Source organism: Kogia breviceps, chromosome 19, assembly GCF_026419965.1.
Source record: "Kogia breviceps isolate mKogBre1 chromosome 19, mKogBre1 haplotype 1, whole genome shotgun sequence".
Lineage (NCBI taxonomy): Eukaryota > Metazoa > Chordata > Mammalia > Artiodactyla > Physeteridae > Kogia > Kogia breviceps.
In genome coordinates this window covers 4520884-4537266 of record NC_081328.1, presented here as the reverse complement: position 1 = coordinate 4537266, position 16383 = coordinate 4520884, and the positions used below count along the sequence as shown (strand labels likewise).

The 16383-nt window shown below is 45.2% G+C and overlaps 1 protein-coding gene across 3 annotated transcripts in view; it reads left to right on the top strand.

Annotated features, from left to right (window-relative positions):
- ARHGAP44 (Rho GTPase activating protein 44) overlaps nucleotides 1–16383 on the top strand; it is a 142322-nt gene that overhangs the window by 85377 nt on the left and 40562 nt on the right. For all 3 annotated transcript variants that reach the window (XM_067021849.1, XM_059048525.2, XM_067021850.1), the window contains exons 5-7: nucleotides 1249–1360; nucleotides 4016–4092; nucleotides 10580–10697. In XM_067021849.1, the coding sequence (XP_066877950.1) occupies nucleotides 1249–1360; nucleotides 4016–4092; nucleotides 10580–10697 (307 nt within the window). The remainder of the gene's footprint in view (nucleotides 1–1248; nucleotides 1361–4015; nucleotides 4093–10579; nucleotides 10698–16383) is intronic.

Here is a 16383-nt window from a genome sequence, read left to right as displayed (position 1 = left end):
CATCTTGATATACATGCAGAATTAGATGAAACCTAATGATGAATGTAAAAAGCAAGCAGTTTAGCTGGCTGAAGCGGCTGTTATTATGTATTTGCATGTGAACACATACACATGTAATAAAAGTGTAAAAGTATGGACAGGGGGACTTCCCTGGTAGCACAGTGGTTAAGAATCCGCCTGCCAATGCAGGGGACACGGGATTGAGCCCTGGTCCGGGAAGATCCCACATGCCGCGGAGCAACTAAACCCGTGCGCCACAACTACTGAGCCTGCACTCTAGAGCCTGTGAGCCACAACTACCGAGCCCACGTGCCACAACTACTGAAGCCTGCGTGCCTAGAGCCCGTGCTCTGAAACAAGAGAAGCCACCACAATGAGAAACCAGTGCACTACAACGAAGAGTAGCCCCCGCTCGCCGCAACTAGAGAAAGCCCGCGCGCAGCAACGAAGACCCAACGCAGCCAAAAATTAAAATTAATTCATTAATTAATTTTAAAATATATATATGGACAGGAAAAGTACATTCTAACTTTAGAATAGTATTACCTCTTTCCATACTTTTGTTAATTTGTAAAAACTTTTTACATGAGTTTCAGGTAACATGGTACCGTGAAACGGGAGGGCTGCTTGTATGCCCTTCAGGGGAAATGAACATCTTTGAAATATTGTATTCTCCCATCTAGGAATGTGACATAACTTTCTCCTCATTCAGGTCTTATGTAATTCGCTCATTATTAATACACTTTTACATGGTTTTCCATTCCAGTTTTTCATTGGAAAATCGTCTGCTCACCCTATATTAAATAAGTTTTCATGGCTTGGGAGAAGGAGTTTTCTTTCTGTTAGAGCCTACTGACATTGAGGTTTTGGTATGTGTTTGAAGGTATGTTGGTTTGTTGGCACACCGACTTTAGCTGTTTTCTCCAGTGGTCTCAGGAGGGAGAAGCATCTGGCTCTTTCTAGGCCTGTGGATTGGGCATGTGTGAATCTGTTCTCTCCACGTCTCTCTTACTTTCCCCACAAATCCCCTTGTAGCCCAGGCATGCAGTAGGTACTCAGCGTCCTTTAGAAAGTAGACAGCGTGAGAAATGAAACCACATGCAGCCAGTTGGTCAGTGGGACGGCACAGCAGTCAACTGCTTTATTAACACCGTCTCGTGAGTGTTTACCTGGCCGGGGCGGGGGGGTGATGGGTCACATCTTTCTCTACAGGGTGCTCAGGACGGTTTTTATTCCCTTCTGTCACAGGAAGATGCTGAAACTCTGTGGCGAGGCAGAGGACAAGCTGGCCCAGGAGCTGATTCATTTTGAATTGCAAGTCGAGAGAGATGTGATCGAGCCGCTGTTCCTGCTGGCCGAGGTCCGAGGCAGGAGTGAGGCTGGGCCCGCGTGAGCGGGGAGGGGGTGGGGCGGGGGGCGGAGCGGTGGGCTCTGGGGTCCCTCTGCCTCGGCCTCACGGCTGTTTCTACCCCTCACCCCACTCTGTGGCACAGTGTTTCACCGGGGATCGTTCCTACCCGACTGCCCGGGGTTCCCCAGCCCGGTAGCCCTTTGAGCTGCGGGCTGCCCCCTTCTCCCACCCACCCTCTCCTCTGCCGGCATCCCCATGGGTGAAGCCGCGAGGCCGGCGGCATCACCGCGTCTCCAGCAGGGTCTCCGCCCCATCTCCACCCCTGCCCTCCACCCATCTCAAGTCTTCGGTGAAATGAGCAGTGGAATCTGAAATAGGACACAAATGAACATAGCTACAAAACAGGAACAGACTCCCAGACATAGAGAACAGACTTGCGGTTGCCGAGGGGGAGGGGGAGGGATGGATCGGGAGTTTGGGATCAGCAGATGCAAACTATTACATATAGCATGGGTAAACAACAGGGTCCTACTCTACAGCACAGGGAACTATATTCAGTATCCTGTGATAAACCATACTGGAAAAGAATATAAAAAGTAAAGAATGTATGTATATGTATAACTGAATCACTTTGCTGTACAGCAGAAACTCACACAACACTGTAAATCAACTAGACTTCAATTAAAAACTTAAAAAAAAAATGAACAGCAGCCCCTACTCACAAGGGCTGGGGACCCATGTCCAAGAGACTCTCTAAGGCCCCCTCACTGTTTCTGTTTACATAGGGCCCTTCTCTTTCTACTTTAAAGGACACTAAAGAAAACTGTTTTCTTAAAAAGAAGCCTTAATGCCTATGTGACAGTTTTGCCAGCTTCAACCAAGTGAAATTTTATCAAGAAAGAAGATCATTGGGGGATGTCATTTGTCCTGAAGCCTGGACCTCCTCCCAGTACCCTTTAATTGACCGTACAAGCCTCCACGGTGCCGTAGTGATGGAGATGTCCCACGTCTGCACTGTTTGGTGGCCACTAACCGCCCGTGACTACAGAGCTCTTGAAATGTGTTGAGTGCAACGAAGGAACTACCTTTTTAATTCTGTTTAATTTGTGTTCCCTTGAATTTATTTATGTATTTATTTTTGGCTGCGCCCAGCGGCATGTGGGATCTTGGTTCCCCCACTGGGGATTGAACCCGCACCCCCCTGCAGTGGAAGTGTGGAGTCTTAACCACGGGACTGCCAGGGAAGTCCACGTTCCCTCGTATTTGAAATGGCATAGCCACGGGTGGCTCAAGGCTACCTACCGTGTCAGGCAGCCTTGCCCTGGACCGTGTCTGGTTTCCTTTCTAGACCACTCCCAGCACCTCCCCATCCCCTGGTGCAATTTCTGGGCCAGATGAATGGGTGAATAATTACCGAAGTGCTTAGAAGTATTCAAGGAGAACGTTCTAGATACGGTGCTTTGATATGGACCAGCCCTCGACTTCTCAGACGCCATCCTGGTACAGCCTAGACCGTTCCTGAGAGGCCCTCTTGCTCTTTATAAAGGTGCCCTGGGGTCCCAGCCGAAGCCGCAGGCGAACTCAAGGGGGGCAGGTCTGAGCTGGGTGCTGAGACTCGCCTTGCGTCCGGGCTCCGTGCTGACCCAGGTGCCTGGGGACAATTGTCTGTCTTCCTACTGGAAGTCAGTGCCCTACTCATCTATGCCTCGAAGAGTGAATACGGAGCGCCTCGTGCAACACTGGACCGTCCTCACATTTTTTCCTTTTAAATTCTCACATCCTGCCCCACTTTTGCTGGGCCTGCAAGCAACACCCCACACTGGAATATTCACTTAAGTCACCTTTAGAAATAAAAGAGCATCCACACACCGCCACCGTGGGAGAACTTATCACTCAGTGAAGCCGTGGCGATGTTTATTCATTATTTACTTTGGAAAAAACAAATTCACTTCTATAGGAATATCTCCTAATTGCATTCCCCATAGCATCTCAGGCCTCCTGAGGCCAGTTCTCCTCCTCCTGCTGTCTGTGTTGAATTAGGTCTGTGTGTGAGATCTACCTGCCTTTCTTCCCGTGTCTGGCCCTTACACAAGCAGAGAGCTGTTTTTGCCGGCTGGGTGAGAACAGGAGAGGGGGACAGAAGTGAGCAGGGAGACCCAGGGCCTCTGAGATGGTCTGGGTTGACTCGGGACCTGACAGATTCCAGTGAAGAAAGGGCAGAGTTTAGCTCAGGCAAGGGGACCAAGAATTTCCTCTGAAAATGAGGATTGGGAGACCTCGAGCAAACTTGTTGGGAAGATATCATTAATTCTTGAAGAATCTGTCTTTTGTCACAGACATAGAAAACAAACTTATGGTTACCCAAGAGGAAAGGGAAGGGAGGGATAAATTAGGAGTTGAGAATTAGCAGGTACACACTACCATATATAAGATAGATAACCAAGAAGGACCTGCTGCACAGCACAGGGAACTATATTTCAATATCTCGTAATAACCTATTAATGGAAAAGAACCTGAAAAAGAATATATATATATATATATAACTGAATCAGTTTGCTGTACACCTGAAACATTTTAAATCAACTACAATTTAAAAAAATTTTTTTAAAAAGAATCTGTCTTGGGCTTCAAATCAACTGTGTTTTTTTTCTCGTGTACCCACAGGTGGAAATTCCAAATATCCAAAAACAGAGGAAACATTTAGCAAAGCTGGTGCTGGACATGGACTCTTCACGAACGAGGTGTGGTGCAATTTCTTTGCTTTCATTTCTGCTTCTATGAAGGAGCTCTGATCATGTTTGAGGGGTAGGGTTTTGTGTGTGAGCATTTTCATTCATCGAGCGTTTCTTATACCCACCGTGTGTCAGGCTCTGGAGGTCCTGGGACCATGCTCTCATGGAGGCTACAGCCTGGTTTGGGAGTTAGATCAAGGCAAGAGAACACACACGTGAGGCTGTTTCAGAAGGCATAAGTCCTATCAAGAAGAGAGCAGAGTGTAATTTTGGCAGGAGATGTGGAGAAGCGGGCTGCAGCATTAGATAGGGTGAATGAGAGAAGGCTTTTCTGAGGAGATGACACTTGATCTCGTAAGAAGGAGGCAACCACGCAAAGATCTGGTGCAGAACTGCCCATGACAGCAGGAACAGCAGGTGCAAAGGTCCTGCGATGGGAATGAGGTTGATGTATTCAGGACACAGAATGAAGATCAGCATGGCAGAGGTGGAAGGGACAAAGTGGGGAGTGGCAGGGGCAGAGATCAGAGAGGCAGGTAGCGTGATGTGTCGTCCTGTTTACCACGAGAGGAGTATTTCTGATTCTGGGGACCTGGTCTCCTTTTCCTGCGGTCGATGGTGTGACTGTCTCTTCTGCAGCCATTCTGTAACCCTGAGGCCATTATGGGAGAAGTGCAGTTCCGACAGTGCTGTTCTTCCCCTGCTCCCCAGAATCTACCAGGAAATTCCCATTCCATCGGGCGTGCCGTGGCCCTGCAGTGGCTTTGACTGTGGCCGTCATAAGTCATGGTTGTGTGTAAATGCCTTTTTATTTCTTACAACGGCATGTGTGCGTACGTGTGCATGTTGAAACAGTGCAGACTCGTGAATAATAACACGGAAGGAACATTTTGGTTCCACGTTTGGTCCTCGGTAGGTCAAGTTTAAGAATGTCCGCATCTTATTTTAACTTTCTTGAGAAAAAGAAACAAAGACAAGACTGGAAGGACTTTGGCTGTGAGCTATAGGATAACGAGTCCGAAACCAGGAGTGAGTGGTGAGGTCCAAGATCCAGGTTGCCTCTTCTCTAGACCTGCGACCTTGGTCAAGTCACTGAACCTTCCAGAATAGTAGTCTCCTCACCTGTGCACAGACAGTAGCAACATTTGCAGTATTTGTGGGCCGACCTGGGAGGTTGTTTGGAGTGTCAGATGAGATTCTGTTTGTCACAGCACTTCCCAAGAGCTTTCCAAAAGGAAGCTGCTACTATCACTAGTTGAGGCACCAGAATCCTGCATTTGGATTAACAGAAAGTATAGCACAGTCCCCCAAGACCAGAAATAAATCAGGCTAGATTAGCAGAGAAACAGTTTCTTTCTTCTTATTATTTTTTTTATTGCAGTATGGTTGATTTACAGTGTTTGGGGTGTACAGCAAACTAATTCAATTATGCATTTATATCTAACTATCTATCTGTCTTTTTCAGATCCTTTTCCATTATAGTTCATTACAAGATACTGAACATAGTTCCCTGTGCTCTACAGTAGGTCCATGTTGTTTATCCACCGTGCATATGGTAGTGTGTATCCGTCAGCGTTTCTTTAATTCACTTAGTGTTTCCCAAACTTCAGTCCACCTGAATGATCTTTGACATCCGTGCCAGCACACCTTGTGAAATGTCGATACATTTTTTCAAAATGAGTCTATTCAAAAGAGAAATCTTAACAGCGCTACCATAAAGTGAAAGGCAGTGCCCTTAGCTACAAGTCTCAGGTAAATGTACAAGTGGACAGGATGACAGCAGTCCCCGTGCTGTTACATTTTAGGTCCTGTTGCCTGTGGAGGGCTGTGGTCCTGAAGCTTGTCTGCAGTTGCTGGAAAGGGAAGGGGAGGAGGAATTAGAAAGTGGTTGAAGTTACTCTGACCCAGATCTGAGGCCCTCCCCCTAGGGCCCTTGGAGGAACCGAGAGAAGGTTGCATCCGGCATATCGGTGTGGTATGACTTCCTACAGTGTCCGTGCACCATGTACAATGCGTCCTGTGGCCACAGTGTTCAAGTCCCACACCCCAGAGTCGCACAAGATGATGGCGGGTATGCCGCTTGTCCCACCGTCCCGGTGACGGTCGACACTGGGCTCCTGTGTTTGCAGAGTCATTTCCTTCTGTGAGGACCTGGGTTTTAGCTCTGAGATCTCTCCTCTGCTTCTCTAAGGAACACCTGCGTTCCCAGCCCAGAGCTTCTGCTCAGAGGGCTGGATGTTAGCATCAAAGCTTGTCATTGCCTTGTCCACTTACGTATTTTCATTCAGCCCCCTTAGGGGAGAGAGAGTTTCTCCCCGGTGACAGCCGTGGTCAAGCTAGTTTTGTCTGAGGTTTTTCATGGTGACACCAAGTGGTGTGTAGATTCTGAAACCACAGAGAAGTGTCATCAGGGACCTCTGTTCCATGATTTAACAAACTTCTTCATGTCTTCAGCTCATCCTCTCTTGTGGATTGGGATTTGGTAAGGAAATAATCTACTACCCCCTCCAAATTTTCATGCTTCTAACCTTCAACTTAGACCCTTGACAACTTTGGTTGTTTCCGAAGCCAGCTCACCCCAACTTCTTGCCTTTTCCTCTAACCGTTCCCCTGAGTCAGCATGAGCACTGTTTCCCAAGATGAAGCAGTGAGCGTAAGACCAGATACTGTGCTACTGAAATGCAAACGTCACCAGCTACTCTTGGAGGAGCAGTTGGGTTCTCACTGCCCCCACCTCTAGGCCACCCCACTTCCCCCTTTGGTCAGTCTGCAGACCTGAGGGTCTATTCCTTGTGGCACCCCCCTTCTGAGCCTGGACCTCAAAAAGTGGAGGATGCCAAAGGCAGAGGAGCGGAGAAGACTGGGCAGATGAAACAATAAATGTCCCACTAAAGCAACTTTCCTGTTTCCTTCCAAAACTTCTTCCGGACTTCCTGTCGCCCTGAACTGATCTTGAGTTTGCCTTCTATACCCTTCTCCTGGTCTCTGAAACATCTTACCCTTATTTCTGGCCTTTTCCTTTCCATTAACCTTTCCCTAAAGCTTGTATTCTGTCTTCACCATCCCCAAGTCGTAGACTGATGGCATCTTTCCCAGAGAATGATGGGGTCACCTCAGCTACCCTAGTGGGAAGAAATGAACTTTCTTCTCTTCAAACTTCAAACTCTTCTTGGACAAGAAGCCTTATTTCTTCTCTTAACAGACCAGAACAATTGTTGAGTTTACTTGTAAGAGCTTCTGAATGAGAAGATCATCCTTCCTCGAAATTCATGATTTTTAAAAATATTTTAATTTTATTGGCGTATACTTGATTTCCAATGTTGTGTTAGTTTCAGGTGTACAACAAAGAGATTCAGTTATACATACACATATATTCATTGTTTTTTAGATTCTTTTTTCATATAGGTTATCACAGAATTTTTTTTTTTTTTTTTTTTTTTTTTTGCGGTACGCGGGCCTCTCACTGTTGTGGCCTCTCCCGCTGCGGAGCACAGGCTCCGGACGCGCAGACTCAGCGGCCGTGGCTCACGGGCCCAGCCGCTCCGCGGCACGTGGGATCCTCCCGGACCGGGGCACGAACCCGTGTCCCCTGCATCAGCAGGCGGACCCCCAACCACTGCGCCACCGGGGAAACCCCTATCACAGAATATTGGGCAGAGTCCCCTGTGCTATACAGCAGGTCTTTGCTGCTTATCTATCTTATATATAGTAGTGTGTGTTTTCATCTCAAGCTCCTGATTTGTCCCTCCCCACCATGTTTCCCCTTTGGTAACCATAAATTTGTTTTTGATACCTGTAAGTCTGTTTCCTTTTTGTAAATAAGTTCATTTGTATCTTTTTTAAAAATTAGATTCCACATATGAGTGACATCACATGATATCTGTCTTTCTCTGTCAGACTTACTTCACTTAGTAGGATAATCTCTAGGTCCATCCATGTTGCTGCAGGTGGCATTATTTCATTCTTTTTTATGGCTGAGTAGTATTCCATTATATATATATATGTACCACATCTGCTTTGTCCGTTCCTCTGTCGATGGGCATTTAGGTGGCTTCCACGTCTTGGCTATTGTAAATAGTGCTGCCGTGAACACTGGGGCGCATGTGTCCTTTCAGACTATGGTTCTCTGGATCTATGCCCGGGAGGGGGATTGCTGGGTCATGTGGCAGCTCTATTTTAAGTGTTTTAAGGAACCTCCATACTGTTCTCCATAGTGGTTACACCAATTTACATTCCCACCAATAGCGTGCAAGGGTTCCCTTGTCTCCGCACCCTCTCCAGCGTTTATTGTTTGTCGAAATTCATGATTAGTGGCACTTTTCCCAATTAGTTGCTACCTATACAAATGTTTCCAAGTTTCCCTTGATATTTTGCTATTCAGTCTCCACAAAGGGACCATTTGGGGGGCATTTTATCACTCTTGTGTAATATCAGAGTAGATTTCTTATCCATCACAAGCAAAATTCCTTATAAATGGAGGGGATAGGTGTATGTTTTTAAACTACCAGGACAGAATTGGGGGTGGAGGGGAATAAAGGGGGATAGGGAAGAAGAGATAACTTTGAAGAATGTCTTCATTTTAATATATATATATTAAACGTAATTTGGATTTTTTTTAAAAAACAAATCTAATCCAGATCTATAAGACCCTGAAAATCAGCTTAGTGTTTGTGGCCACTTGGTTTATTTTTTACACTTATATATTGGTTAGTTTTATTTTCCTTCAGGTAGCATGAATGGGATGGTGGTTGTAGCTCCATAATCCACCATAATCAACCATGGAAGTGTATTAATTATCTGAGATCTAAATGACAGCCATGACATTTCATATTTTATTTGACTAAGCCTGGGAGGTATTAATTAAATATTTCTGTAGGGCAAACCATTATAAGAAAGAATTGCCCAGGAATTTTTACTAATCCTTATCTGTTAGCTTAGATTTTTTTTTTTTTTTTTTAACATTTTGGAATAGAATATATCCTTTCTAATTTGCCTTGAATTCTTATCTTGGAGGAGGAATCTTTCTCAGGACACGTGTGTCCATCTCTGGCGCTTCAAGCCAGCTTAATGCCCTAAAGCCTTTTTTAAGTGATTTTTCACATGGGTGCGCTTTTTAAGTGACAGAGAATCCTTCATTTTGCTACTTTTTGCTAATAGCAAAGAGAACTAATGTCCCCTTTTTTGGTATTATAATAACCCACTCTCTGATTTTTTTCCTGCACATAACACAAGAGGAAAGAAGAATTGTACAGAGAAGACACTTAGTGATTCAATTCTTGATTCTCAAAATGAGGGTGAAATTGCACTTTTTGCCTCTACATCGGATGGACAGTTCAAGAGCCAGATGGAGCCCGCAGGGCTCTTTGGTTTGGTCCGTACGCTGCTGGCCTGCATGGTTTTAGAGGGTTGCTATTTAATCTGTTGTCACGTTTCATGTGATGAGCTCACGTGACAGTTCGCAGCTTGTCGGTTGAAACATCCAGCCACCTCTGGGCCACACCCCTCCTGCCTGGGCCCCATCAGCCCTGATCACCCACCCTCCAGTGAACCCCCGCCAGGTCCCCATCCCCTCCCTGTTCCTCCTGACTTCCCAAGACGGCAGCCAGGCATTGGCAGCCTTTGTCCTCCTGCTTATGGGATTGTTTTTCTTAGAGCTGAGGAACAGCTTTGTATCTCATGTCCCTGTCACAAGTAAGAAGTAAAGGATTGGGTGGACCAGATTTTAAGATAATGACCCATTTGACTTATTTTTCCTACTTGCTGAGCCCTATAGGCTGTTGAGTTTACAGCCTCAGGGGGAGAGGCCCGCTGTTCCCTGCTATAGCTACTAGCATTTTAGCATAATTAGAACCTTCTTTCAGGGCCTGCTTTTGGTAATTCCTTGATCGTGACTTAGCAACCAGAAATGTTTGTGCTTCCCAAGGGGCTCCCTCAGAAGGCCAGTATTCTCTGCAGAGAGATAAATGTTTAAGAAAATACAAATGAGGTGCCGCAGCGTTGATCAGAGGTTGCTTAGTGCTTACCAGTGGAGACTTTTGCTTCCACATTTGGTTTAATCTTACCCACTTGGCCTCTCACTTAGCCCCCATGATTGGCTTCAGCCAAGTAGGTGAATGTGTCGAAACTCGCAGCCCGCAGGATAGGCAGCAAGCTAGTAGGAATGGTGTGGACCGTGCTTCAGAGGCAGCAGTGGTGAAGTCACTTGGCCTGGGTGTTCAAAAGACAGTAAAAGGAGGAGGATGGCAAATTGGGGAATCCTTGCTCCGTCTGAAGTGGCTGCTGTCTTCAGCCTCCTTCAGTCCTGCCACTTGGACATTGGAGCCCCCTTTCTCCTGGTCTGGTACTGGGCACCTTCTCATTATCTCTCCTTTGGAGAGAGGCTGTGTCGTTCCCTGAGTGACACTCGTAACCAGCTATTTCTCTGCTTCCCACAGTGTCCCCAGGGCTTTCTCCACCTGTCTCACACCTTTCCTCTTTGTCTCCTCTTTCCCGTCAGGTGGCAGCAGACTTCCAAGTCTTCGGGCTTGTCCAGCAGCTTACAACCTGCAGGTGCCAAAGCGGATGCCCTCAGGGAGGAGATGGAGGAGTCTGCCAACAGAGTGGAGATTTGCAGGGTACCCAGCTCTTTGGTCCTCTCCACTGAGAAAGATGGGGAAGCCCCAAGGGGGTCCCTTTTTGTTGGCTGGAGGTCTATGAAAGCCCTAATAGTGAGCCTCTGGTTGAATCAGTGTCCCCAAGCTTGCCTGCTGACACCTCCAAAGAGTCCTGCATGAGCCCTAAGAGTTGGGGCTTTCATGGTGACCTGGAGGCGGGGGGGACAGCAGTGGGTGATCACTGATATTCCTGCGTGGTAGGCAAAGAGGAAATGGCCTCGGTTTCTCCACGAAGATTTTGTAAGTCATCTGAGCCCCAAAGCATAGATTCTAGGCCACCCAGAACAGTTGAGAGTTTAGACAATAGATGAGCCTTGACTCCCTGTTGATATTACATTATTTTCTTGTTTTCCTTTTACTGCTTCCTGAGTCACTTTATCAGCCCTTTGCTTCGCGGGAGACATACATGTATCTATGAAGTTGAAATGCTAGCCAAGGAGACACTTGCAGCAAAGAAAACCTTCCACTTGTCAGGAGAGGAGGACCTCGTTCTGCAAAGTGTGCCTCTGCCCTCGGGAGTGATAGGCGTCCCTCATCACCCATCACCCATGTTCAAATGTTTCTCATCTACTTTCCCAACAAATGTTTTATGGGGCTTTGTCAGCAGTACCCATTCTTGATGCTCTGTGTATATGTACATCTGTATACGTGCAGATATGCCAGTTTGGGTTTGGATCTAAGGAACAAAAATACCACATTTCTGGAATTATGCTGGTATCTGTTGTCTTCCTAACATACAGTTTTACAGGAGGGCGGCCACTTTGCATGCATACATCTTTGTTCTTTGTGGCTTTATCAAGTCTTACCTTGTCCATCGGCTTCTGCTGTTATGACCACCCTGTACAGGTGATTCAGACCTTGCATTCAGGTGACATTCAGAGTCAGATAGAGTTTCTCTCTGGAGTTAGAAACATCAAAAATATCTCAAAAGAATTTGTTATCTCTCAGCCTCCAGTTCTATAGAGCCAAGCAAAATTAGACCAATACTTCAGACCCAAGACTCATTGTGAGTAAAGCTGGTTTCTCATTTGAATTCCTGTGTCTATGGCAGAAATCTAGCCGGTGCTATTCGTGAAGAATCACTCTTCTCTCATGTTGATTTCCCTTTTATTCTGTGTCTTCTCTACCCATTCACCATGGGTTCATGTCCTTCAGTTAAATCTTGTTTCTTACAAAATTCCTTCTTCACTAGACACAGCAGGATGATGTTAAGAGGGGCTGCTGGGGAGTTCCCTGGTAGCCTAGTCTTTAGGATTCCAGGCTTTCACTGCTGTGGCCTGAGTTCAATCCCTGGTTGGGGAACTGGGATCCCACAAGCTTCACGGAGTGGCCAGAAATGGAGGAAAAAAAAAAAAAGTGGTGAGGGGAGCTGCTGAATGCAAATATCTGAACGCATCAGAGTAAAAGTTTAATAGCTTCACTCAGTCTTGGGTAGCTTCTTACATAGGCTGTTTTTACCAAAAAATATATTCAAATTCCTTTTCAGAGATTACAAAAATATTGCATGTTCACCAAAACCAGTGGAAAAAATTTGAAAGTATATTAAGAAAACACCAATAATTCTTTCCCTTTCTACCCAGCAACCAACCAGCCAACCTCTCCGTTTGCAAAGGAGGTGACCAGTTTGCCTTTCTCAACAATATTTATTGAGATTTGTTGTGAACAATGTGCTCTGTGACGTGCCAAGTGGCCAGGCCATAAAAGTTATACGGATAAGGAAGTAAGTGTTAGGACCTGTTACATAGCCTCCCACCCTTTTTTCTTTTTTATAATCATACAAATATGCTCTCATATATAGCATTTTTCTAGGTACTTGTTTTGTGTTTGTGTGTATGTGTGTGTTTATAAAACAGTCATGTTGTTTGTATTGGTCTATTACTTTTCTCAATTAACAGTACATCCTGGACGTTTCTCCAGGTTATAGTAGCTGTAGATCCAACTTAGTCTTGATAGTGTGCACAATATTCCTTAGTAGGGAGGTATCTACCATGATATATTTAGCTATTTTTCCTAGTGATAGATATTCAAACTAATGTGTTTTGTTTCTTTGTTTTTTGCCATCAACAAAAATGATATAATCAACATCGTTTTATGTATATTCTTATACACTGGTAACTTTTTTCCCCTATAGGATAGATCCCGAAAAGTGATATTTTTAGGTAAAGACTACGTATACTTGAAAGGTTTAATAGATATTGAGTTTACTTCTCTCTCTCTTTTTTAAAAAATTTATTTTATTTATTTATCTTTGGCTGCATTGGGTCTTCGTTGCTGCACGCAGGCTTTCTCTAGTTGCGGCGAGCAGGGGCTACTCTTCCTTGTGGTGTGCGGGCTTCTCATTGCCGTGGCTTCTCTTGTTGCGGAGCATGGGCTCTGGGCATGCAGGTTTCAGTAGTTGTGGCTCGCGGGCTCTAGAGCGCAGGCTGAGTAGTTGTGGCGCACGGGCTTAGTTGCTCCGCGGCATGTGGGATCTTCCCGGACCGGGGCTCGAACCCGTGTCCCCTGCGTTGGCAGGTGGATTCTTAACCACTGCGCCACCAGGGAAGCTCCAGTTTACCTCTCTTAAAAGGAAACTGCGATTCATATTCCCACCACTAATATACAGAATTGGACATTTCACTTTATCTTTCTCTGTAATGTATGTTTTTCCTGTTTTCAGTTTTTGCCCATCTAGTGAGGGGAAGAAAGCTATCTCTATGTTATTGTAATTTTACTTTCCCAGGGTGTTAGCGGTCCTAAGTATATCTTTGTGTATTTATTGGACATTCTTCCTGTATTTCTAGACTTTCTTAGTTTGTCAAATTGTCTGTTCGTATTGGCAGTCGGACCAGTATTTCTATTGTTTTTTTGTGTTGTTTGTTTGTTTTTTGTTTTTTTGTTTTTTTTTTGCGGTACGCGGGCCGCTCACTGCTGTGGCCCCTCCCGTTGCGCAGCACAGGCTCCGGACGCGCAGGCTCAGCGGCCACGGCTCACGGGCCCAGCCGCTCCGCGGCACGTGGGATCCTCCCGGACCGGGGCACGAACCCGCGTCCCCTGCATCGGCAGGCGGACTCCCAACCACTGCTCCACCAGGGAAGCCCTCTGTTGTTTTTAATAGCAATTTGTGTACGTTCTCTGTATAATTAGAGATATTAAACTTTCTTCTATGTGCTGTGCTGCGGATACTTTTTCCAGTCTGCCATTGTCTTTTGATTTTTGTTTATATGGATGTCTAACATTAAGAACTTGATCATGTACCTGTACTTCCTTTGTATGGGAGAAGACCCCAGTGGTCCATCAGGCACCTTCCACCTCAAGGTTAAGAAATTTTTCTTCTTTAATTTTGTTTTAATGTCTTTAATGCATCTTATACACCTGTTTTGTGCACGTTAATATACCTGAAATTTATTTTTGTATGTGGTGTGCAGGAGAGATTCGGTTTTTTCCCCCCCGTATGAAGAGGTAATTCATTTATTAGATAAGCCACCTCCCCCTGAAGTGAAATCCTATCATCTGATTCCTCAGATTTATTTCTGGGCTCTGTATTCCATTCACTTGCTTGTCTGTTCCTGGGATAATACTGTGCAACGTCTCTTCTAATGACTTCATAGCGATTATGGTATTCAGTAAAATAACTCCCACTCTCTTTCACAGCTATCCTGGCTGGTCTGTGGCCTCTGTTTCACTATATGAACTGCAGAATGATCGTATCCAGTGGATAAAACCACGCATTGTGCTCTCAGCAGCTTTATTTGTGTGCTGAGCAGATCCCCTTGAGAGCAGGCACTGACGTTTTCTTTAAAGTTGTCTTCTGACTACTCTTTTACTTCTTCTTCATTGGCTGCCAGCTGTTCTAAACATCCACTGTGGTCCTCCTCCCTTCCCTTTCTGGGTTGCCCTAACTGGGTCATTTCCCCTTCTATCTTCATGGTTTTGCATTCTCTCAGCTGGATTTCCTACACTGTGGCAGCCCAGCAAAAGCAAAGTTTGTGGGCTGAAGATGAGCAAGGTGGCACTCTGGTTTCCCTGTGTTTAGGCACAGTGAGACCCAAGCAGAGCTCCCCAGATCTTTAGACCCAGAGAGCTTTTTTTTTTTTTTTTTTTTTTAAATTTTTATCAGAGTGTAGTTGCTTTACAGTGTTGTGTTAGTTTCTGCTGTACAGCAAAGCAAATCAGCTATACATATACATAGATGCGTATAGCTTTTTTGGATTTCCTTCCCATTTAGGTCAATGCAGAGCATTGAGTAGAGTTCCCTGTGCTTTACAGTAGGTTTTCATTAGTTTTCTATTTTATACATAGTATCGATCGTGTATATATGTCAATCCCCGTCTCCCAGTTCATCCCACTGTCCCCTCCCCCTTGGTATCAGAACTCTTGTTCTCTACATCTGTGTCTCTATTTCTGCTTTGCGAATAAGATCATCTGTATCATTTTTTTTTTAGATTCCACATATATGTGTTAATATACGATATTTGTCTTTAGACCCAGAGAACTTTAGATCCAGGAAAACCAAGTCAAGGTGGGTTCCATAAGACGGAACCTGCTGGTACCTGGGGCATGTGGGCAGGTGCAGCGTTTCTTTTTTTATTCCTTCTTAGAACTTCCGTGTCTCTACTTACACGATCCATCTGTTCTTGTGTGCTGCCTACTTTTTCCGTTAAAGCCCTTAGCACGTTAATCATATTTTAAAAAACTCCTAGCCTAATAACTCCCAACGTTCTTGACACATCTGACTCTGGTTCCGATGCTTGTTCAGTTTCTCCAAACTGTGTTTTTGCCTTTTAGTGTGCCTTGCAAGTTTTATCAAAAGGTGGACACAATGTGTACTGGGTAAAGGGAACGGAGGTAAGTAGGCCTTTAGTGATGTAGAAGTCAGGTGTGGGAGCCGGGGAAGCATTCTGTAGCCCTGTGATTTGGGTGAACAGGGAGATGGGGTTGAACCGGGTTCAACCCCTGGTTGGGGAGCTAAGATCCCACAAGCTGCAAGGTGCGGCCAAAAAAAAAAAAAAAAAAAGTTTCTTCTAAGGGTAGGTCTTATTAAGAGTAGAATGCTCTAGTACATTTCAAAATGGTACTTTTCCTCTTCCCCTTGGCAAAAGCCAAAGAGGGTTTTTCTCTGATGTCCACTGGGAGAACTTAACTCAGCAAAGGTGTGAGGGCTCCCCCATCCCCTGGAGTTTTTAATTGTCAGACTTCTCCGCCCTGAGCCTCCTGCGGTTTGTCAATTACAGTTCAGGGTTTCCTGAAGCTACGGAGGTTTCTGCTCCGGGATTTCTTCCCCAGTAAGTTGTGATTCTCGTATTCACCTGTCTACCTCTCTGGTTTGGGGGCAGTGGTTTTCCCTCTACTCACCTCACTTCTCTGATGGATCGAAAAAGAGTTGTTGATTTTTTAGTTTTTTGCAGCTCTTTACGTTTGTTACGACTGAGCTTCCACGTGCCAAATAGGAAACCGGAAGTCAACAGTAAAAATCAAGGTTTCACTTTTTACCAAGAAAAAGTACTTAAGAGACCGGTAACTTACAAATATCTTGGGGATTTTTTTTAACAACAGAAATATCTAAAATCCTACCATGACATTTTGTAATATAGGGTAATTATAAACTATTACTAAGGAAATCAAAGAAGGCTTTATAAAACTGAGAGGTATTTTTAGATGAGGAGAG